General features: G+C 44.0%; 1 protein-coding gene across 1 annotated transcript; it reads right to left on the bottom strand.

Annotated features, from left to right (window-relative positions):
• Nucleotides 1-17,477: 17,477 nt before the first annotated feature.
• On the bottom strand, nt 17,478-18,155 carry LOC311350358 (complement C1q-like protein 2; the record flags this gene model as incomplete). The annotated part of the gene is made up of 1 exon (XM_084470363.1): nt 17,478-18,155. Exon 1 carries the CDS (start codon nt 18,054-18,056, stop codon nt 17,478-17,480), a length of 579 nt encoding a protein of 192 aa, XP_084326489.1. The 5' UTR covers nt 18,057-18,155.
• Nucleotides 18,156-24,081: the final 5,926 nt, after the last annotated feature.

Genomic DNA, 24,081 nt, shown 5'->3' with positions numbered 1-24,081 from the left:
CGTGCGGACCGCACGCTGAAACTGAAATTTAGTGAGCTCACACTCGATCAGTTTTGGTTGGTTTGTGCATCAGAATATCCAACCATCTCGCTATCGACCAACTTCTTCATTTCCCCACCACCTACCTGTGTGAGTTGGCGTTCTCCACTCTTGTTTACATGAAGAACAAGACCAGGTCACGGCTCTCTGTTGAGCAGGACTTGCGAGTGGCCCTCTCCTCAGTGCCACCAAGGATTAAAAAAATCTGTGCGCCCCGACAGGCACATGTGTCCCACTGATTTGTTAGTAGGCAGAATATTTACAAAAAAAGCCTGATTCTAAATGTTACAGTTATAATTTGTGGGTCAGATTCAGGGCCATGGACAGTGCAGCTTTCTCATGGACAGTTCTCTGCTGAATTTCTGTTTCCTTTGCCTCACCTGTCTGGTTGAAATGGGTGTGTTTGATGAAGCCCAATTTGATAAAGTTGAAATATTTTTGTGAAGTATTTTGTTAATAAATATTTCATGAGTAGAATAGTTGTCTTTGTCACATCTTATTTGGCATTAGTAAATAATTATAAACCTAACAGATAAACAGATGATATTAGTGATAACACGTGTTATAAGGCTATTTTGCACAATAGGTGTGCCTTGAAATTTTTATTTGTCCTTTGGTGTGCCTTGGGCACAAAAAGTTTGGGAACCACTGCTCTAGAGGGCACATCATCATCCCTTATTGTATGACGGGGTACCTAGAGGGCACCCAATCATTTTTTGCACGTGTAAAGGGCAGCCAATAAGGCACTTCCTCTCATTTTCGTCACTATTGCTAACCACTGAGGCACGAGGGGGGGTGGTCGGTCCAAATCCCTACTTTCTTGACTTTCCCAAAATATGTCTGTTGTACCACCCTGTGTTCATACATTTTCTAAATCAGACGGGGATAAGCTATTATAGAGCATTTTTGATGTATTCCTGTGTAATTGTTTTTTGTCCAAGGATGCAATTCTCTTTTTCTGTCAGCAGAGGTTGCAAGGGGACATTCTGAAGTGAATAAGATTGATATCTATAGGTAGATATAGATAGATATATAGACACACAGACAGATAGACAGCTAGACAGACACACAGACAGCTAGACAGACAGACAGACACACAGACACACAGACAGATAGATGATAGATGGCCTACACATCCATCCAAATAGTCTTTTGTCTGCATCTATACTGTAATAAACTCATTTGAAACCCAAGTCATTTGGTTGAGAAACACTGGCATGTCTTGTCTTGTCTTGTCTTGTCTGGCTTGTCCTGGAAGCACAGCCTGTCGGCCTAAATGGCAAAAACTCAGGTGTCAACTGGGAGTACAGAACTACAATGGACTACATCTCTCTCTCTCTCTCTCTCTCTCTCTCTCTCTCTCTCTCTCTCTCTCTCTCTCTCTCTCTCTCTCTCTCTCTCTCTCTCTCTCTCTCTCTCTCTCTCTCCCTGTCTCCCTCTCTCTCTCTCTCCCTCCCCCCCTGTCTCCCTCTCTCTCTCTCTCTCTCTCTCTCTGTTTTTTTTTGTTCGATTTTTTTACTGACTTACTGAATGTCAATGCACATTGTACTGTATGCTGCAGTATAACCTACAAAATAAACTTGAACTTGTGCAATTTTCAAAAGATAGATGGCCTACACATCCATCCAAATTGTCTTTTGTCTGCATCTATACTGTAATAAACTAATTTGAAACCCAAGTCATTTGGTTGAGAAACACTGGCATTTCATAAAAATAGGATACATTTCGCCTCTCATTCAAATGACTTAGGCCTCTTGTGGAGCTTGTAGGTAAAAATGGCTTTACTGACTTCCTCTTGACGTTTAGACCACACCCCCATCCCCAGATCTGGCCCTCTTCCTCACGCACAATGACAATACTGACAATGAGATTAATAATACAATTGAAATTATCATTATAATATTAAGAATAATAATATAAACATATATAATAATGACTCAATAATAATAATAATTGTAACAGATATCATAATAACAATACAATTGAAACAAAATACTTATAAATGTATTATAATAATTATTCGTAAGTCGTAATAGTATTAATGATATTAAACATAATATTCAAATCCTTATTTGATAAATAGTTAGAATAAAGTTGAATACAGTTTTCATGCAAGTAAATGTCGACATACAAACCAATTAATTAACAATGTTAGAAGTGTCAAGTAGACCAAAGTTTACAAAGCAGTAACATTACATTACATTACGTTTTCATAAATACAACCTATGAATTATGATATGACGGAGCGTGGTGACTACAGTACCTCGTCTTCTCCCTGCTGTGATGAAGAGCTCAGCACCAAACTGTCCAACACAACAACAAGGAAAGAATGATGTGAACCAACCAGTTGGACCAGTTCCCCTCCCAGTTTAAACTCCTGTCACATTAACCTCTTATTGGCTGCTGTTCGCTGACTTCACTCAGTGATGAAGAATAACCACTTTATTAAAATATGAACGATGGACAGAGCTGTGATGTCTAGAAGCTCAGAGAAATACAAAGAGACACTTGATGGTTCAAACAGCAGGTAGAGACACTCTGATGCATCGCCTCACACGTCCTCCTCAGTTACAGAAAATAAATACCAGGAATTCGTGAACACTTTACCATACATTAATGAAACATTCATTAACATTAGTGAATGCAGTAATAAACAGTATTATACACTATCAGCATGGGAAACTTAATACAGTTAACATGTGTATTTAGTTCACAGGGACACTATTAGTAAACATGAACACCATTATGAAATGATTACTATTCATTAACTGTTAATGCTTATGACTGCATTAACTAATGTAAATTCATGGTTAATGTTTTATTATTAAGGTATTTAATGTATTAATTTACCTTATTGTAAAGTGTTCCCATGATTTCCATGAAGAGAGAAATGTAGATAATGTAGAGAATAGAAACACGTGACCTAGAGAAGGCCTCTCCTGTGTTCCAGGTGATCAGTACAATCTCACAAAGATCAAATCCTCACCACACGTCTTCTTCCTCATACCAAACCTGTGGCGGCCGCGCCTCCATTCATACCATCACTCTGTTGATCTCAAACACAGCGAGACGGTGGCTGACCTTCACCTCAATGGGTTTTCATTGGAAAAGCATTTTAAACACAGAAGGTTAAAACAGTACAGGTTTATACTGGTTTAGATCTCAGCTTCTTCACTGTTTCTGCTCAATTTTAAGAGTAAGAAAGGAAAAGACTGGACATAAAAGAAGATAAATGTAATAAATAAGTGATAATGTTGAATGTTCATATCCGGTCTGCTCTGGTAGGGGTGAAGTTCCACTGATTATTAACTGAACGTATTCAATAATGTGATAAAGGGTCCATAAGGGTGGCAGGTCCATGTTGTCTGATTCCTATGTGCTGGTCTGTATCTTAAGGCTGGAGTCGGTTTCTCCCTGATGAAGATGTGTCTCATGGTGTCAGTCGGTCGTTAGGGCGGTTCCAGCAGCAGCTATTTCCTGGTGAGGCCTTCTCCTGACTGGCAGCCAAACTCATTGACATAACACATACCTCCTCTCGTTAGGAACGGTTTGGTTGGCATCAAGAGGTGCCAGTAACACGCCCTCTTGTGATGTCACAGTCTCCTCCCTCCTACTAGACGTTTTGTAGGTGTTGAGAGACGGTGACATCACCAGAGGGCGTGTCATTGGAGGATGTACATCCTCTTTTCAACGCTACCTCACTGTCACTTTAATGCACTGCAGAATGTATGCCAATGTGTGTGTGGGGGTGTGGGAGGGTAGAGGGGGTTTCTGTGTATCGCTGGACGTTGTATTGTTTTGTATTGTTTTATATTCTTACAAAACGATACTATTTTTTTTATAAAGCACCAAGAGGACTGCCATCCAATGTCATTGTATCCTGTGCAATGACAATAAAGAATTATATTATTCAATCGTTATTAGGTGGCTACATAAAAACTACAACCTAAGATGGCTGCCGCACAAGAAGGATCCAGAATGACGGCGTTGTGTTTTTAAGAGTGAAACTACAACATCCAGGATGTGTTGGTATAAAGAAGAGACACAATTCAACAAGGAACAGTGACACACAAATATATAAACATCACATTCACAGGGTTGCCAACTTTTGGTTTTTGGCCGGAGTGAGACTCTGCTACTGGTCCAACTCTTTAACCAGTAGGCCACGGACGCATTAACTGTTTTAGAGACTGTGTTTTGGGGCTTTGTTCTTGGCCCCACAATAAATTAATTTGTGAACCTGTGCGTGATGTAGTGACATCAACTGCCCCCCATTAGGATTAATATAACATGTTGATGATTTCCCAATCTAAAGAACTAGAGGTTTGATGTCTATATCTCGCATTTTATCATTCCATTATCAGGCTTTACAAGGAGAAAGGCCGTACGTTGACCGTTGTGTGTTTGTCTCCCCCTAGCGGTCACTGTTGGAACGCAGCCCCCAAAAAACACATCCGTCTCTAAAACAGTGAATGCGTGCATTTGTCTCCTGGTTTCTCCCGTTGTCCCGTGTTATCCACCCCGTTGTCTCATAGTAATATGTCATGTGTCACCGGTTGTGTTTGTCCGCAGACTTGTGTGGTTGTCTACGACGAGGGAAGGACGACCCAGAGACACAGGACCTGCTCTCACTCTGGTCCTCTTTATTCTGGTACAACATGACGACGCACACGTTGTGTCAACAGTGTGCGACTGACCCCCAGCTTAGATAAATTTATCTTCTTCTTTATTTTTGACTGATAGAAAAATACATTACTTACATTACCGGCCCTGCTCCGGCCCCCCCCGGCCCCCCCCGGCCCCGGCCCCCCACAGCCCCGGCCCCCCCCGGCCCCCTCCGCTCCGCTCCGATTAGACGTATACATTGTACATACAATTAATACATAACAATTAGAATAAAGTAGAAACACTACCATCTAGTAGCACCAACTTCATTTTATTTGTTTAAAAAATGACATATTACATCATACTGAATTTACCAATAGAGCGATCACTAAAGATAGAATGTAATAATTACTGATAACTGAGCGATTTATTGAGCATCACTGAAAACACACCTTTTTAAAATAGCTTTCATCATCAAACTCTCCTCATCTGAACCATTAATCTTTCTAACTGTGGAGGAAGCTCAATGCATAAGATTTTTAATAACTGTAGAGGAAGCCAAAGATATGATATGGAGGATAATGAATTCCCTATTGCATAAAAAAAGAACGTGTGTGTGTGTGTGTGTGTCAATACAACTGACTCAGAGAGACTGAGCTACCATTATTCGTTAACCCAAACCCAGGGAGGAGGTCCTCCTGGGTGAAGGAGGTCCTGAAGGTGTGGATGTGTGTCAGTGTGTCTGAGGACCCTCCTCCACCTGGGGACACTCTGTAGAAGGACAGAGTGCCAGCAGGCCGGTCCAGATACACTCCTACTCTGGTAGAGCCAGCGGGGGGGAGACGGATGGAGGTTCTTATTTTGTTGTGCAGGGCAATGTAACGGTCATCATAACAAAGAAGACTCCAGGACTTGTTGTTCCCTCCAAGCATGCTGTCAACACCATTTCCTCTCCTTGTGATTCCTCTGTATGTCACTCCTATCATGACACCTCCTTCCCTCTCTACCTCCCAGTAACAGCGACCAGTCAGACCCTCTCTTCCCAACACATGGAGCCAGTAGTCAAATCTCTCTGGGTGATCAGGATACGGCTGCCGCTCTTTAACCTCCGTCACCTTTCTGTTGTCCTCAGACAGATGGAGTCCTCTGCTGGCTGTGTTTGGGTCCAGTGTGAGTTCACAGGCATCTGATGGGAGAACAAGACACCGTTACCAGGGCCGGTTCTACACTGAATTGTGCCCTAGGATGGACTCCGCCCGAGCCCCCCCCCCCCCCCCCCCGCGCGATCGGGATTGTTGACGGGGGGACAGTGAGGGGGGATCACAGGGTTGTTGACGGGGGGGGGGGCGATCACAGGGTTGTTGACGGGGGGGGGGGGGGGGATCACAGGGTTGTTGACCTGGGGGGGGGGGGGGGGGGCCATCACAGGGTTGTTGATGGGGGGGGGGGGGGGCGATCACAGGGTTGTTGACGGGGGGGGGGGGGCGATCGGGATTGTTTCATTTGGGCGCCCCCAACACATTTTGCCTTTTGCTTCTCAAAGGAAAGCTAGCGTCCATATGAGAGAAAATAATAACTGATGACCACAAAGCACTGCACGCACACACACACACACACACACACACACACACACACACACACACACACACACACACACACACACACACACACACACACACACACACACAGTCCCGCGGTCGCACATCCAAGCAACTCATAGGAACGAGGTCTTAAAGAGGACATATTATGGTGTTTTCTCAACAAGTAAACATAGCATATGAGTTCAGGAAAACATGTTTTTGAAGCTGTTTGCTGGAAATAGCTTCTGGGAAACAAAATCTCTCCTAGCGCTATTCCCCTCTGTTTCAGTCCCTTCACAATGTGCTGTTTCTGGTGTCTGTAGCCTTCATGCAAATGAGCTGCTGCCCATTGACCAATCAGCTGTCAGTGAACCACAGCATGGAGGAGAAGTGATTGTTGCCGTTTGCGGACTCCCTGAGCTCTATATCTATATAATAATAATAATAATAATAATAATAATAATAATACATTATATAATATATAGGTATCTATATAATATAATATCTAATATCATGGCCAAAAGCTATGTGCGCCTCTGATGATATTATGAATCATAAAGACTGCGTCTGACGTCTCTGGTACTTCCACAACAAGTAAAGACTCGTAGTGGGGGTTATCTCGGCCATGGTTCAGAAGAATTGGGGGAAAGGGACTTTGGCTTTGACTCTCTGAAGTCCGGATTGAACCGCGACATGGAGGAGAAAGGGATTGTGCTCCCGGAGCTGAGCTGCCGGACTGCCGCCGAAGCTCCCCCGCCGTACTCCCGGAGCGGGGCTGCCGGACTGCCGCCGGAGTTCTGGCGGCAGTCCGGGAGCTCCGGCGGGGGAGCTTCTCCCTGCCAGGCGGTCACATCTATTTCTGTATGGAATCTCCCTGCTTCTGAAATGCGCGAACATCTCCGCCCAGCGCTCGTCCGCTGGTCCAGGTCCACAAAATCGTATCTATGCTCTGATTGGAGGGGGGTGGGGAAGTGGGTGGTAATATGCAAATGTACCCCCCCCTCCTGAGTAGGAGGGGGCGCCGAAACTGACTCGCTCGTTTGGTAACTGTAGGCGGGGTACTTTCAGAAATGCATATCTCACTCAAAAAAGCATGTACAGACTTATTTCAAAGTTTGTATGCGTGTGGCAGCACCAGAGACCCAAAACAACAGCCCAAATCCCAGGAAAAGTGTTGTTTTCATAATATAATAATAATAATAATACATTTTATTTATATGGCGCCTTTCAGGACACTCAAGGTCACCTAACAAGCATAGAAAGAGATCAAGACACAAATTAAAACAAATTTAAAAAGACACAGAGCTTGCAGCAGATTTCTAGTCCATGTGTGAGTATGCCTGCCTAAATAAGTGTGTTTTGAGGTGGGATTTGAAGGTGATAGGTGAGTCCATGTTTCTAATGTCCGGGGGAAGGCTGTTCCAGAGGCATGGGGCGGAGCGGCTGAAGGCTCGTGCCCCCATGGTGGACAGACGAGCTGGGGGGACGTGTAGGTTGATGGAGGAGGCGGATCTGAGTGACCGGGTGGGAGTATTGATTTGAATGAGGTCAGACAGATATGGGGGGGCAAGGTTATGAATGGCATTGAATGCATTGAGGAGGATCTTGTACTCTATGCGGTGTTTGATAGGGAGCCAGTGAAGTTGGTGTAGGACGGGGGTGATGTGACAGATGGCAGGGGTTTTGGTGATAATACGGGCAGCAGCGTTTTGGACCAGTTGGAGTTTAAGGAGGAGTTTGTGGGGGAGACCAAACAGAAGGGAGTTACAGTAATCCAGGCGTGAGGTGACTAAAGAGTGGACCAGAATAGCAGCGCTGTTGGGAGTGAGTGACAGGCGGAGGCGGTTGATATGTCCCCTTTAACACACCCACTGTTAGAGTAGCACTACTAATAACATGCGGTCTGGTAGCGTTTAAATGGCGGCTATTGTGACACGGTTTCAGTATCAATATACCGTACTGCGACACTATGAGGGGCTGTTCCGTTATTATAGGGCAGACTAAAGGGCTCTTTATGGTTCCACGTCGACGCAACGACCCCGCAGACGCTTCCACGCAGTCCTGAACCTTTCTGGTCCTGCGTCGGGTTTTAGTGAGCGGACCAATCACAGCCCTTGCGGCTGCGTCGCCTCGACGGAAGGTTACAATTTTTGGGAGGCGCACGTCAGGCCCTCGCAGTGGACGCAAGGAGGGTCCGCAAGGACGTGAGGGGTCCGTCACCCCCTTGCGTTGCGTGAACGTGGGACCATAACCAGCCCTTAACAGTCCTCCGCTCTCTGTTCCCTACAGGCTGCTTGTTCCCGCCGCCGTCCTGATTGTGGGCGGGGCATCGGATATAAAAACAGCCTATCCCGATGTCTGGCGGATTCTCCCGCTTCCGCACTGCGGTCACAAGGCGGTTTGGCGCTGTGCCACGCCGGCACCTCGCGGCCTTTGTGTTGATCCTTTGTGTTGATCCTTTGTGTTGATGGTGTGTGTTGATGGTTTGTGTTGATGGTTTGTGTTGATCCTTTGTGTTGATCCTTTGTGTTGATCCTTTGTGTTGATGGTTTGTGTTACCAGTTGCTGTTCAGCACTCATTCCCATGTGGGATCATTCTTTGTTATACTTTCATTGGGACACTTGTGTAGTGTTGATGGTTGCTGATGGGTTTACACGTTATCTAGTTAAGGTTAGTCAGAGCAGTAGTTAGAGGACCCGGAAGACTCACCTAACCTTTTATTTCTGGTCGGGAGTGAGAGAGTTGGTTGTTCCCCCAGAGTTCGGTTTAGTTCGGGTTTTCTTTCTATTTTGTTCTATTCCCTTTCGTTGATTTAATGCCATCACGTCATGTGTTAAAAAAAGCAATGATTCAATAAATTAATTTTCTTCAACAACACCCTTTGTCTACAGCCTACGTGTTATTTGGTCTCCGATCATTTGATGGGGCCGTAACAGGGGGAATAAAATATAAATGAATCTATGAATCACTGAAGAATAATGTTAAGTGTAAAAAGCAGTTCTGTTTATACTATATAGCTACAGTCTCAAACAAATATGTCTCTTGATGGGCAAAACAACCCAATGAGCACGACACATGATAGAAACACACCATACAAGGCACACACATCACACCGTTAACCCTTATCTGCACCAACACATCAGTAACCGGCCATCCTCCAGATCAAGGCCCGAAGCAGAGGCAGGAGGACACGAGTGAGCACATACAACCCGTAGAGCACGACACATGATAAGAAACACACCACCTGAAACATATACATCACACCACTAGGCCTCAACCGACCACCCTCCAGGTCGAGGCCCGAACCAGAGGCAGGAGGACACGAGTAAACACACCACATACCACATATACAACACGCCGTTAATCTTTGTCTAAACCCACACAGGAGTAACTGGCCATCCTCCAGATTCAGGCCCGAACCGAAGGCCAGTCAAAATTCAGACAATGCACCACACATTCGCGAACCCTGGTGCCAGTCTACTGATAACATAGCACCCATAACTCCCAAGATATTCCTTGGGAACCCATCGCACCTGGTCAGAAGGAACACTGAGCACTCATAAATTGTATCAGTGCCCAGAGACTCAAGGTCAAGATGTGCGCTCAGAGACACACACAAACACCTACCTTAAGCACACACACCTCGTTAGGAGGAGAAACACAGCATAAGACCATACCACACAGATCATCTCCCACTCTTCTGAAGCAGAACTTCCAAGGAGGCGAAGCTCCAGACGACCTCAGCGCTGATAGGGACTTAGAAATATTCGATCTCTCACGCTTTATGTACCTGTATCACTTTTACCATTTTACTCAATAAATCCGAGGCCCTCGTGCTGATAGCATTTATCACCTCTCCGTCTCATTTTCTCTGGTCAAGTAGCTAGACAGACTGATTTTTCCCAACAAATTGGTGACCCCCGACGTGATTTTTTCCGAATTGAACCGCAACTGGGAAAACCACAGAGGACGGAGAGAAGCACGCCCCGGGCCCCCGGAGCGCCGGACCGATTCCTGCAGTCTCATCTCGGGCGCCCAAACAAAAGGTAGGCAGAACCTGTTGATAAAATTCGAACTCTGCATAGTTATATAGGAACCACATTAGGAGATGAGACTGTAAGAACGATCTGCTACGGGCTGTCCCGCGGGGACGAATCCCACTGTAACCCACTGTTAACCCGTAAAACCCGATTGACCTTAAATGCGTGGCATATCGAATATCGGCTCGCTGTACGGTGAGACCATTAGGGCCTGTAATTAGTCGGTTCCAGGTGTTACGAAGCCACCGACGGCCAAGGTAATGAAGAGAAATGAAATGAAGTGAACTGGGCTCTGAGAGAGACCCAGAGAAACCACGGCCTGTAATTAGTCGGTTCCAGGTGTTACGAAGCCACCGACGGCCGAGGTGATGAAGTGAAATGAAGTGAACTGGGCTCTGAGGGAGACCCAGAGGAATCACGGTCTGTAATTAGTCGGTTCCGGGTGTTACGAAGCCACCGACGACCAAGTTGAATAGGGCTCGCTGCATGGTGAAAATGATACCCTCGAGAACCTTTGTGAATGGATTTGAGGTGCCCGGAAAGGCACGATAAATAATCTTTAGTTTGGCCATATATATTCATTGCATATGCGGGGACGGACAGACGAAACACATGGATTGACGTAGATTAAGGACAGATTAGGGATAGTAGAGACCTCTCAGAGACGGTGTGTGGATGTGCCTGGGAGAGACTGAGAACCGGTGGGCGAGAGAGAGAGAGAAAGGAAGAGACTGAGAGGCGGTGTGTGAGTGTGCCTGGGAGAGACTGAGAGCGAGCGGGCGCGCGAGTATGGTGCGTGTGTGTGGTGCGCGCTGCGTGTGTGCGGTGCGTACTATCCTCACCCAATTAGAGAATAAAAGATATAAACAAATGAACTGATATTAATAAATACTACCTATTTGCGATGTTGCTTTGACTCACGGCGCGTTCCGTTGAGACAAATGTATTGATGAGAATAAATGATGCCTCTTTGCTGCGTTGCTTTGACTTACGGCGCGTTCCGTTGAGATAAATGAATTGATAATAATGAATGATACCTCTTTACTGTGCTGCTCGGACCTACGGCTGGTTCTGTCGGAATGGGCAAATCGATAATTAATAATGTTGAACGACGTCCCTTGGCCGTATAGTATACATGTTATGAGTTAATCAAGAATGTTGAATCACGTCCCTTGGCCGTGTTGTATGCCTATTATGAGTTAATCGATAAAGTTGACTGACGTCCCTTGATTGTGTTGCATGCATATTATAATATAAGATCTGACTATATTGAATAACGTCTCTTGGATGTGTTGTTTCCTTTTTACCCCCCCTTTTTTCACCTCTCCCAAGAGTGACTTAAAAAAAAAAAAAAAAAAAAAAGCGACTCTTACACCTCTCCTCCGCCCTCGTATGTTAAGACAAGCCCAAAAGAGCTCATTGTTCCCCGGCCGCCGTTTTTTGAGTTCTCTCACTCCAGAGACCGAGAGACGTGAGAATGTGTGAGCGTGTATAGGAGAGACTGAGAGCGAGTGCGTGTGTGGGTGTGTGTGTGTGTGTGTGTGTGTGCGTGTGTCAAGAAAGCGCGCGTCTGAGTGTACGTGCATGACAGGGGACGACAGTGTGCATTTGGGTGAGTGTGGACGCCAGTGCGTACGCGTGTGTCAGCATGTAGGCGTTAACGGGTGTTTGAGTGTGCGTTTGCGCAAAAGACAGCTCGAGAAGGAGAAAAAGAGGCTGTGTGTGCGTCAATGAGTGTGTGTGTTCGGTGAGGAGAGAGAGAGACAGAGAGTGTGTGGGAACTGACCCTATGCCTAAAAAAGGTAGTCCCCGCCCGCCATATTTGTAGTTCTCTAATTTCATAGAGTTGTAGTCCCTGTCCGCCATATTTGAAGTTTTCCCATTTGACAAATTTGTAGTCAGCAGCAAGGACAGTAGAGATAAGAGGGGAATGCAGCCTGTGAGGGAGTCACAGGGAGACAGGCAGAGAGATTTAGAGGTTATTATCTAGACTCCATAACAGGAACAATTAGCATTTAAAGTTGTCCATAGCATGCACACCGCTCGTCCACAGAAGTCCAGGGGTCAACCAGCGCTGGGGACTCTTTTTAAGAGTTCAGGGAAAATCCTCTCTCACCAATCTGAGCAGAAGGACCCGCCCTAAAAGGACTCGGGGACTGCGGGGTTAATGCACAGTTCAACAGACCTGACAAGGTTTAAGTACCAAAAAGACAGCACAAATAATAATAATTATTATTTTTTAAATTTTAAATTCCTGAGGGATTGCGGTAATAATAGACATTATATTAAAATTGATAATATAATCTAGACAGAGAAAGGCCGGGTAGTAGGCCTCATCAGGGCCACTGAGATAAGGGAGGTTACTCCCCTGCGCAGAGTGTTGGAACACACAAGGTGGTTCTGAAAGCATATTTCAGATGAAACAATAGAGTTAATAAGGTAATGGTCTTTACTATAACTAATCACAATTACATTTGTGTCAACTAAATTGTAAAAGATGTTCTGATATTCACATTATGGCTAAAGGGGAATACATATCAGTCATACAAAATAATAATGTACAAGTAGGACAATTAGATGGATTATGGATTGGATGGCTTAATACTACATCTGCTGGGAAGGGATCTAATGTACAAGCTAGGTTCTCAATTTACATTCGGAAGTAATGGGTTTACCTTTCAGATGCCACTACTATTGCTGTTACGCTTTCATAACATGTTAACATTCAATAGTATTTTCCTCCTCACTCCAACAGAAAGTTACTTTCTGATTGGCTCCATCATCCGCCCACTTACACACACAGGGTAACCGCCCTGATGTGTCTCCATTACACACACGCTTGGCTGCATGAGTAGCTGGGGCTGAGGACTCTGTCTCCATCCCTCCACTTTGCAATCTATTCCACCTAATGGGTGGAAATTGATTGTATCCCAGGCACGGCATCCTGCAATAAGCCAGTATGGAAGGCTGGTTAGCCAACGACGGGTAAGATCCCACCTTGAAACCAGGGACAACCTAAGGCAGGCACAGTCACGATTACTTGGCAGAGTCACTGTGAGCATTGACTCACTTGATCGTGAAGTGACGAGCTGCAACCATCATAGGATGAGCCGGGTGGGGTGAAAGGTGGAGGAGGAACAGGAGTCAGATATGTTGGCTCAGGCAGTGGAAGTGGTGGACTCAGAATGAGACATGTCACGTTTTCGTTTATAAAATGGTATATACTAACTCAAGTTACGTTTTCGGTTTAGTGCATAACTTTGTTAATTTCGGGAACAGTTTGGTTTCGGGCGGCTGATGGTAAACCCCACTAATATCGACCTTTGGTTTTGGATATACTGGCTTTGATTTCCCTTCCCACCAGATTGGTTTTATTTAAAGGTTGTTAAGGTTAGGGACATCAAGGTTGGTTGCACCAATGGCGTTTATGGGTTTGCTTATCATTTAATAAGCAAAGAGGGAAGTAGTGAGAAATTAGAGCAAAGTATGGATACTGTAATCAAACTTTTGACTTAATTGACTTGTGTAGATGCACTACCACTAGCACTAATGAGTTATCACATGCATGCTAATAGAATGATGCATCTAACCCCGCATGAAATGCTTACGGGTCGACCCATGCCTTCACCTATTATTCAAGGCCCCATACGGGACCTCCATTAGAGCAATAAGAAATAGAATTAAGAAAATATGTTTGTCCACTAACTGCTGTACATAAGTTTATATTCCAACAATAGAAACACAAGTTCCAGAGCGTGAGGAGGAGCCAGATGCAGAGACGCCCGGAGCCGATCAGCCGAGCCAGGATTTGATTTTGATTTGTTGTATCGACACACACTTACACACACATGAAAAGACAAAAGAATACAATTGAGGATTGAAACACAAAAGTCCCAGTCTTATTTCCATTGTGGTCCCCAACAGGAGCAACAGCCACGGCTGAAGCTGGCGAGCCTCCTCCTGATCCTCTACGGGTTTTGGCAGATCCCACTGGCCCAAGGATGAATCCAGAGGAAGGATGAAACCAAAGTGAGAGGACAGACCTGGAACAGCCAGGAATCAGCTGGCAGTACTACAGAAAGCGTGAAAGAGTTATAGGAAAGGCCAGCCCGAGATATTTGGACTAGATAAAATATCAGAGCAATTAGATGCCACCTCCCGAATGACCTATCAGAATAGGCTAACCTTGGACATGTTATTGGCAGAGCAAGGAGGGGTGTGTGAGATGATAGGGACGACATGTTGTACTTTTATCCCCAACAACACAGCTCCAGAGGGGTCGGTGTCCAGAGCGCTGCAGGGTTACAGGCCCTCAGATTAGAATTGGCAGAGAACTCCGGCATTAATGACCCCTTCTCTGATTGGAAGCCTGGTTTAATAACATGTTTGGAAAATGGAAAGGTATTATCCTGTCCCTCTTGGTATCACTTGCAACGTTTGCAGCCATTCTGGTATGTTGCGGGTCTTGCTGTATTCCGTGCGCCCGCACGTTGTGTGACCGTTTGATCTCCACCGCCCTGACCCGAGAACAAGAGGAGGTTGTGCAAATGCCCCTATTAGCAATTGAGGACCCGTATGACGACCGGTATGAGGAGGGGGTGAAAGTGGGCCTCCCGCAATTTTAGGTCCCCAGAATGCCAGTACGAGTAGCTATCAGGTTACATCCCCATGGTAGATGGGCCATTTACGTCAATGGCTGCCCAGTATGGACCATCGACTGTTATGATAGATTTCGCCCCCCCGGCCAACGTGCCCCTTATGTATCACGAGAATTTGAGACTAGGGAAAGTTTTGAGGGAACTATAGAAGACTTCTGTGCAGACTGTTTTGGATTGGATATTTGGGGTTGGTGTGCTTTAAATTGATTTTACATGTTGAGTTTGCTTGAAAATTGCTGTATAGCCTATAATCCAGTTAAGGGAGAATGCCATTTTGTAATAATATTTCCCGCTGTATTGCTCATGCTCACCAGGATAGCGCCCTGCCAGGGCCATTGAATAAACAGGTTTTAAACTAGTATGGGGGTGTTACCGCCCATACTCCCATGTGCCTCCCTGGCAGGGGCTAATGAAGGATGTCCCCGCTTGCCTTTTTATTTTCTATACCTAAAGGTGCTGAAAGGAAAACATGTTATGACACATATATAGCCTTGCTTCATCTACACTATACCGGACCTTTAACCAAATAAAGTGACCCTGACTCTGATCCTGATTTTCCAAAGAACACGGCAAACCCCGCTGATCAGTTCCTCCCCACTTGCGGGGAACCCACTGGAATGGGAGAGCAAGGTGCGCCTGAGGACGACCGCCACATGCCCGAGCAGGACGATGATGGGATATTAACACCCTGCTGTGTTACGGGGAAGTGAGCGAGTGGACCCAAATGCTCGACACAGATTGAGGCAGAGACAGAGTGTGAATAAAAGTATCGTTACTGATAGTGACACATATGTTAAGGCGAGACAAGGGGCTTGAAGGCTGGCGGGTTGTCAGACAGGAGAGGGTTCGGCGACAGGAGGGTAGTCAGACAGGAGAGGGGTTAGTGACAGTCAGACAGGTGAGGGTTCGGTGACAGGAGGGTAGTCAGACAGGAGAGGGTTCAGTGACAGGAGGGTAGTCAGACAGGAGAGGGGTTAGTGACAGTCAGACAGGTGAGGGTTCGGTGACAGGAGGGTAGTCAGACAGGTGAGGGTTCAGTGACAGGAGGGTAGTCAGACAGGTGAGGGTTCGGTGACAGGAGGGTAGTCAGACAGGTGAGGGTTCGGTGACAGGAGGGTAGTCAGACAGGCGAGGGTTCGGCGATACCAATACAGTAGTTGCTTGAAGCTTAGCTTAGTAGCTTAGTGATTGTATCATGATATAAATCGCATTTACAAGTTCTCTTACAGTGATAAAATACCAAAACTACAAGAGATAATATATTCTTTACTTTACCAGCTGCTTGCAGCACTCTGGATTCTGGTAAATGAACCAGTTCTATTTTGTGCTTGCATTTCATTTTCAGATTATTCTACCTTTTTTGGTAAGAATGGTTTTGAAAAATATTCACACCAAAAAAAACGATTATGCTAAAATAGGGGCTTTATTTGACTCAATGATCTAAAAGCATGTATATCATTTAGTAGGAACACAAACTAGAAGTAGAACTTTTTTATTTAGGTAGAATAACACATATACACACACACACACACACACACACACACACATACATATTCATATTCACACATTCTTTTATGTACTGCACATCAAAAACGATTAAATACTGCATGTATTTAGGAGGGTGTAGGGGCATGTAGGGGTATCCTTGAGATTGTTTTCAGATTTCTTTGAATCAGTTTAAGGCCATTAAGCCACTTGAAGCTACATTAAGCCCATTTTGTTCAATTCATTATCAAAAGGGTTATCTTGTTTACCCCAAAATATGACCCCTTTAGATTTTTTTTTCAGATTTCTTTGAATCGGGACATTGCCTGATTCCTTCATCCCTTTGATGATTTTATTTTGAATTTGAATCAACATCATAACATCTCCTTATATTCCTCTAATGACTGGATAAAATGATGAGTTTTCACGTTTGAATTGTCTGTCATTAAGCTTGCGTCATTAAGCTCCTGTTTTCGTCTTAGTTTGACCCCTTTTGACTTTTTAAATATTTCTCAGTTACTTTAGAGTTCATTTAAGGTAATTTAGTCCTAGAAGTTCTGGATTTTTTTTTTTCACCAGAAGCTCCAGTGACCCCATCAATCGTCCTCCAAACAGACGCATGTTAATATAAGTTAAAGTCTATTTCATATAAAGTCAATAAAATGTGCTATTTATCAAACACATCTTATTCACGCACCTATTATTATTTGTCAATGAAAACCAGCCCATACAAAGTTTTAAGGAGAAGGAAAAGAAGAACTATAAACCTCTATCACTCCTAACAGGAGAGGCATTTAATTCAAAACCCCGCCCAAACTGCACCACCTATCCAGTTAACAGGACCCACTGCATCTCGTTTGTAACCCCTCTCTCCCCTTCTATTTATCTTCAAAAAACACACACTACACAGAATTAATGATATATTATTATAGATATTATTTTATTTGTATTTGTGAGTCAAAACATATATTTTTGTCAACAAAAACCGCCAATCCAGCCAACCCCTCCTTTCACCCACCATCACACTGGCAAATCAACCTCACAACTCACTAAATGGCCGACAGGCCTTTTACAGAGGGAAGAGCAGGAAGCCGCTGAAGGTGTTGTAGTGGCCGCCGTCGTCATATATCCGGCGGTTGGCGTAGAGCAGGGTGTAGACTCTGTCTCCGGCCTCCAGCTGCAGCACGGCGGCGTTGGTGGCACTGTCTTGGAGGTCGTCCCCGCTGGTGTCCCAGGTGTGCACCATCTTCTGGCCGTTCTTCGTCAGCGACATCCCCGAGTTTGGTTTCCCATCGTTGTACATAGTGTAGCTGAAGTAGTACACACCGGGCACCCGGGCGGTGAAGATGCCCGTGGCCGGGTTGTAGCCGTTGCCCATGTTGGAGATGATCACCGGGTACTTGACCACCGTGTTAATGGAGACGGGGCTGAGTTTATGGTCCAGCGCGACGGTGAAGGCCACCCGGGGCACCGCGGCCGATGTGCTCTCCTGCAGAGCCTTGATCTGCTGGGCCTGCTCCTGGGTCAGCCTCTGCAGCTCCAGGATCTGGACGTCCAGGCTGGCGCCGGGGTCCCTGGAGGGGTCCGTATCTAGGCACTGGCCGCTGGAGAAGATGAAGGCCACCAAGAGGAGGAACGTGCGCTCCATGGTTCTCTTCTGGACTTCTGTTTGGGCTTGAGCTGCTCCTTGGTCTGGCCTTGGTTTAGTTCGTCTTCAGGTGGATCTTGATTTGGTCCTGACTCGGTCTGGTGTGCTCTACTAGCTCTGGGGTCAGTTCTGATCTTCAAGTCCCAGTGCAGCTCGTATAAATAGCTGCCGTTTGTTGATACATGAACATGTTAGAATCAGTTTGAAAAAAAAAAGTTTCCATAACAAGAAAAACAAACGCTGGTGCCCCTATACTGCAGGTTGGTATCAACTCCACCCCTCTCGCGGTGTTGGCGCGTTGCCGACTTTGGCAGTTGGCAAGCCATAGAGCGCAACAGTTACCTCATTTCCACTGTCATCGGGCCGGTGCTGGGTCTAGCACCAGTTCTGTGCATTCCAACTCAAATACGCCTGGTGCTGGTGCCCAAAAGCTGCCACCGCCACGGCTCCCTGAAGTTGCTTGGCCCAGTCGGGCACCACAAACGTCACAGACGTCACATCAAAATCAGTACTCAAGAGAAAACAATTCAACCGTGGTCGATAAACTAAACAAATGCTTTAATCGCTACTTGGTAGTCTACGGACATACAAGAAAAATTAGATGGGGCCGTGGGGAAAGGTAAAATTCATGAGTAAATACAATAAGATTTGGATAGGCAGGTTACAAAAGAACAGTAGACTAGATAACGAACAAACTTGAGAAAATAAAGGAAATTTAAAAAGACTATCGGCATTAAAGGAGAACTATCAAGAAGTGGTGCTGGAAGAAGTAAACTGAAGACTGGGATCAACATAAATCAACTGGTCAATGTACGAGTAGTTTCCAGCTGCAGCCCCGGAGCCCAACATGGTGGTTTGGCAACGCACTGTGGTGTAGCAGGTCGGCTTTTTATGACGTTTTGCGTCACAGTTGCGTCACAGTCAACGTTGTTTGACCAATTTGACCGAAGTCAAAGAATAAGAAGACATGTATCTTGCGTTGTATTTTTCACGTTTAAATCCATCGTCTAGCTAATTAGCATGTTTTGCGAAGCGTCTATCTTGCTTATTAGCATATCTTTTGCAAAGTATACATTTTTTCTTCAAGTTTGCTACCGTTAATGAATTCTAACACTTTTCTAAATTTTTCCACAACGCTCTTCTCAACCTATCACCCCTCCAAGATGGCGAAATTTAAAGACAAGGTAAGCTTTATTTATGTCTTAAACTCTGCATCATCACCTCTCGGTGGATACATCAGGTTGTAGTATGTAGAGATATTATTAATATTATATATTGATAATATATATAATATTATATATAATAAATTATATATTATAGTATATGGGTGGTTGACATGACATGGCCTTTTTTGGGTCCCAAGTGGCAAAGATAAGTAAATAATCGCAAAATATGTGAAAAAATGTTGTAATATCGTTCAGAAAATGCTGTTTTGTATGAATATGCAGAGCATTCATGTACCTGAATGAATTCAGGTTACCTGAATGTAACCTTCCAGTTATTCACAATTTTAAGCCAAATCAGAAAAAGCTCATATGGCGTGACTGTCCCAAGCATATAAAAACATGAAAATGAATGCAATTATTGTTTATTCAAGCACATATTGATAACCCATATGTCTACTTGTGAGTCTGCTCTGCTTGAAGTTCAGGCATAATATTTGAAAGCTACCCTTTACCAAAATATTTTGTCCCTAAAATGGATATCATATGGTGTGACACCATATTCCTTTTTTTAAACGGGCAATTGTTTGGAGACCATTTGGGAGGGGGGGGGTCCTCATAGACATTATAAAGAGTAGACGCCGCATCGACCGCTACTGTCAACCGGCACTGACGAGCCGTGGGGCCGCCATCTTGGACCGGTCGACCGCTCCACTCAGTGTAATCCGTTTGGTGCAACGAACTGTCAGCGCATTTAATTAATCATACCTCAATGAATACCAAACACATTTTCACGCGGGATGTGTTGCTGAAAAGGTCATACATGTAGCTATGATACAGGACACATAGTTCGGCGTGTTTTAATATTTCGTGGGCTTAACAGTAATAGAATATTCTGATATGATATGTCATATGATATATAAAAGACATTTCCAGTCCAACTAGCAATCTGATTGAAAAACCTAATGTGTCTTCAAAAACTAAACGGGGACAGGTCGTTTTTTCTAGGACAGGGACAGGCAGCCAAAAACGGGGACGTCTGGTCACCCTATGATATGTGATGTAGGCTATGATAGGTATTTTGCAAATCACACACTATAAATATGATAGAGAAGCAGAAACAGGGGCAGTAAATTCAGCTATTTTAATACGTTGAAGAAACAATTAATATATGATTAGGCTATATATAAATATATATTTAAATATATATATATTGTTTATGTAGGCTATGTATATATTTATATATAGCCTAATCATATATTCATTGTAATATAATATATTCAAGCACATAAAAGTTTTTGTATGAGCTAAAACCCCTGAAAGAGGACTGTTTTGCAGAGCTGCTTTCTCATGCTCCCTTTGTGCAGTTCAAGAGAGGCGAGTTTGGCGATGTGGTGCAGCCTTAACTTGTGAAACACAGACACAACCAATAACAACAAGTCTGGTTGTCGATGCCAAACTGTGTCTCCTCCTGAACAGTAATCCCCCGAGCCCTGTTTGCGATGGTCCGCCGATTTGAGCAGTAACACGCTGCACAGTGCTCTGGCATCTTGTGTCTTCTGCTGCTACGCAACAAGAGTATGACCGCTCCGAGATGGTGGCCGCATTTCTTGCGTCCAAGCAGCCAATGCGGCGTCTACTCTTTGTAATGTCTATGGGGGTCCTCCTTCTATCAGGAAGTAAAACAAACAACATCTCAGAAGATCACTGAAAGGTTACAAGGTGAATTATCTCTTTCCATTTTTCCAATAAATCAAGTATATCCATCACTCCCACTTCAGTACCCTTTTGTGCTGTCTTTTGGTGTGACGCATTTTACACAAAAATGCCAAAAATAAATAACTTTTTAGTCAATACTATACTAAAATCTGTATTTACATGTTGCAACGAGTATGGTGTAATGGTGTTAGCATAAAACCACATAGCTCACTATTATGCTAAGTACATGAACCCTCATATGGTGTGACACTACATCATATGGTGTGACAGGGTTTTCTTGTCACACCATATGATTGTTCTGTCACACCTTATGATATGAACTGGATTTCAATACATAAATTATGTTTTTTCATACATATTGTATAGCTATTAGTAAGTAAGTTAAATTAATATTTTATCCTTTTAATATATTTTGGTACTATATTATTAACACAATTAAGATAAACACCAACTCAATATGGTGAATCCCTACTTCCTTACTATCCCCTTTTTCAAGCTGAATCCATATTTTACTACAGCCTTTTGTCACTCAAATGTTTCCCTTTCATTTGATTTTCAGTTTGAGGCAGATTTCAGTTGAGATGAGTTCAGAAAGAACAAGGACAGGGAGAGATAAAATGCAGACCCTGTAAGGAGAGAGGAGATCCTGAGGAAAAGACGAGCAAATTAAATTGAAACATTTAACTCATTGTAGGGATGCAAGACAAAATAGCCTAGTTGTAAAATGTGCAATTGTAAGCCAAAAAGCACATTATGAGTGAATATCTCAGCTCCAAGAAAGCTCTACAGATAAGCAGACGTTCACTTGCACAAGCAGGCATGCACACACACACAAACAATGTTTAAACAATGTTGCGATTTCACCTTAACATTATAACCAAGGAAGTGTGGAAGGTGACTCTGTTTCGTTTTGAGAGTGTGTTTATGGATGATTTTTTTTTTTTTTTCAACCTGTGTGCTGACGTTTAGGGTTGTCAGAGCCTGTGTGATAACTACTGGTGGGGGATAACTGGTGATTGCAACTTGTTGCATGGTTAGTTGATGATTAATTAACACATTTCTCGATTTCCCAAAATTTCATTTTTCAAAATCTCCAGTTCATGCCTCACATAATCGCCCAGCAGAGGGACGTCATACCTCTGCTGGTCAAATGTGACACATGTTGTGAGTGTATCTATTGCCCATTCTGCAGTCCGGGTAAATTTATGCCTGCAATATTGAGCAGGGTCCTAAAACATTTGGCAGGACACAAACTGCGAGCAGTCCAAAGGTATTCCCAATTTTATTCCATTCACTCGTCCCACTCTCACTTATGGAGAATGTAGGAAAATACCACAAAACGAATGCTTAGTATTTACACTCTAACCTCTATTGTATAATGTCAGATCCAAAAGGGTGGAAGTATGAAACAAATTAATAATAACAAAATGTCATTGACCATTGAAACATGCTAACTGTACATGCTAAGCACCAACATGTTGAAACCAAAACATTGCATTTTGACATTTTTAATACATTTATTTTCCAGAATACACAATCTACACGTTTAATTTGGAATGCTGAAACAGAGAACATTTCCACTGTCCTTCTTGCAAACTACTATTGGACAGGAGATGTAGGTTAGAAGCCATATGGCACAGTGTGTCCCTCCAGACCGGAAGGACAGCGGGGAGGATGTCCACAGCAAGCAGGATGTTTTCACTGGCATTAAGGAGGATGTCCACAGCAAGCAGGATGTTTTCACTGGCATTAAGGAGGATGTCCACAGCAAGCAGGATGTGTTCACTGGAATTAAGGTGGATGTCCACAGCAAGCAGGATGTTGACAACCACAGGATCTAGACTCTGGATCCTGGTCCTGTAGTGTCTGTATTAGTCAAACAGAAAGGGAGATCACTAAACTGTCATGTAGTTTGTCCACTTGTAAAGGATCCCCTCCATGGCTCAGTCGCAGAAACTTACCAAGCCTATGCATTAGTCAGGGGCGTTATCATCCCTTGAACAACCTGTATGTATGCTTTGTTGAGCTGAATAAACGTTGTGCTTCACACAACGATTGATACTGCCTTGCGTCACATTGATTCTCGAGCTCGCTGCTTTGCTTAGAGACGACACCACATCAGGCGACCGAAATGATAGTGAAAGAGCGCATAACAGTGTTTTTGGCTGGGTTGTAGGCAGTGGAGGGAAACACAACATTAGGTTTTGAATAACTGGCATAATGGCCTCTTCTTTTTGGAAACATGACAAATACCTATATAATAACTATACTATAACTATACTATAATATAATAGTCTATAATAACATGGACAGTCGGGTCACAAGTTGATCTGGCTGCCTCCTGCTCTTAGGAAGAAGACTAGTTGTGTTTTTTAGTACTGCAGGTGTTGAACTCTCTGTGGCTCTACGGCACATTGGATTGGAATCTCAACTTGAAATATTTTTTCCCCCAAAAAAAACATTAATTTGCCATTTATTTTGGCTCAAAATGGTTCTACGTGTTTTCTTCCAATTAGACTCCAAATACGAATGAGATGGGTATGTTTTTGACATTTTATTGATAACAAATCGAAGAGGCATTCGCAAGGACAGAGAAAAAACTACCTGTCCCTGTTTAGTTTTTGAAGACACATTAGGTTTTTCAATCTGATTGCTAGTTGGACTGGAAATGTCTTTTATATATCATATGACATATCATATCAGAATATTCTATTACTGTTAAGCCCACGAAATATTAAAACACGCCGAACCATGTGTCCTGTATCATAGCTACATGTATGACAGTGAGGTATGATGAATTAAATGCGCTGACAGTTCATTGCACCAGCCAAACTGATTACACTGAGTGGAGCGGTCGACCGGTCCAAGATGGCGGCCCCACGGCTCGGCAGCGGCAGTCGGCAGTAGCGGTCGATGCGGCGTCTACTCTTTATAATGTCTATGGTTCCACCGAGGATGGATCTGAGGTGACTTGTGTGGACTTGGGACCGTTAAATATCCCAGGATGCATTTCACATTCCCATGTTTTAAAATATTAGTATGTAAGCCAGGGCTCTTCAATTGGCGTCCCGTGGGCCGAATCCGGCCCCCGAGATATTTTGTAGTGGCCCTTGAAGTGTTATTACATATGAGTGTTATTACAT

Source organism: Micromesistius poutassou, assembly GCF_964030765.1.
Source record: "Micromesistius poutassou genome assembly, chromosome: 7".
Taxonomy (NCBI): domain Eukaryota; kingdom Metazoa; phylum Chordata; class Actinopteri; order Gadiformes; family Gadidae; genus Micromesistius; species Micromesistius poutassou.
Note: the sequence above shows the minus strand (reverse complement) of the source record. Positions and strands in the feature narration are given on the sequence as shown.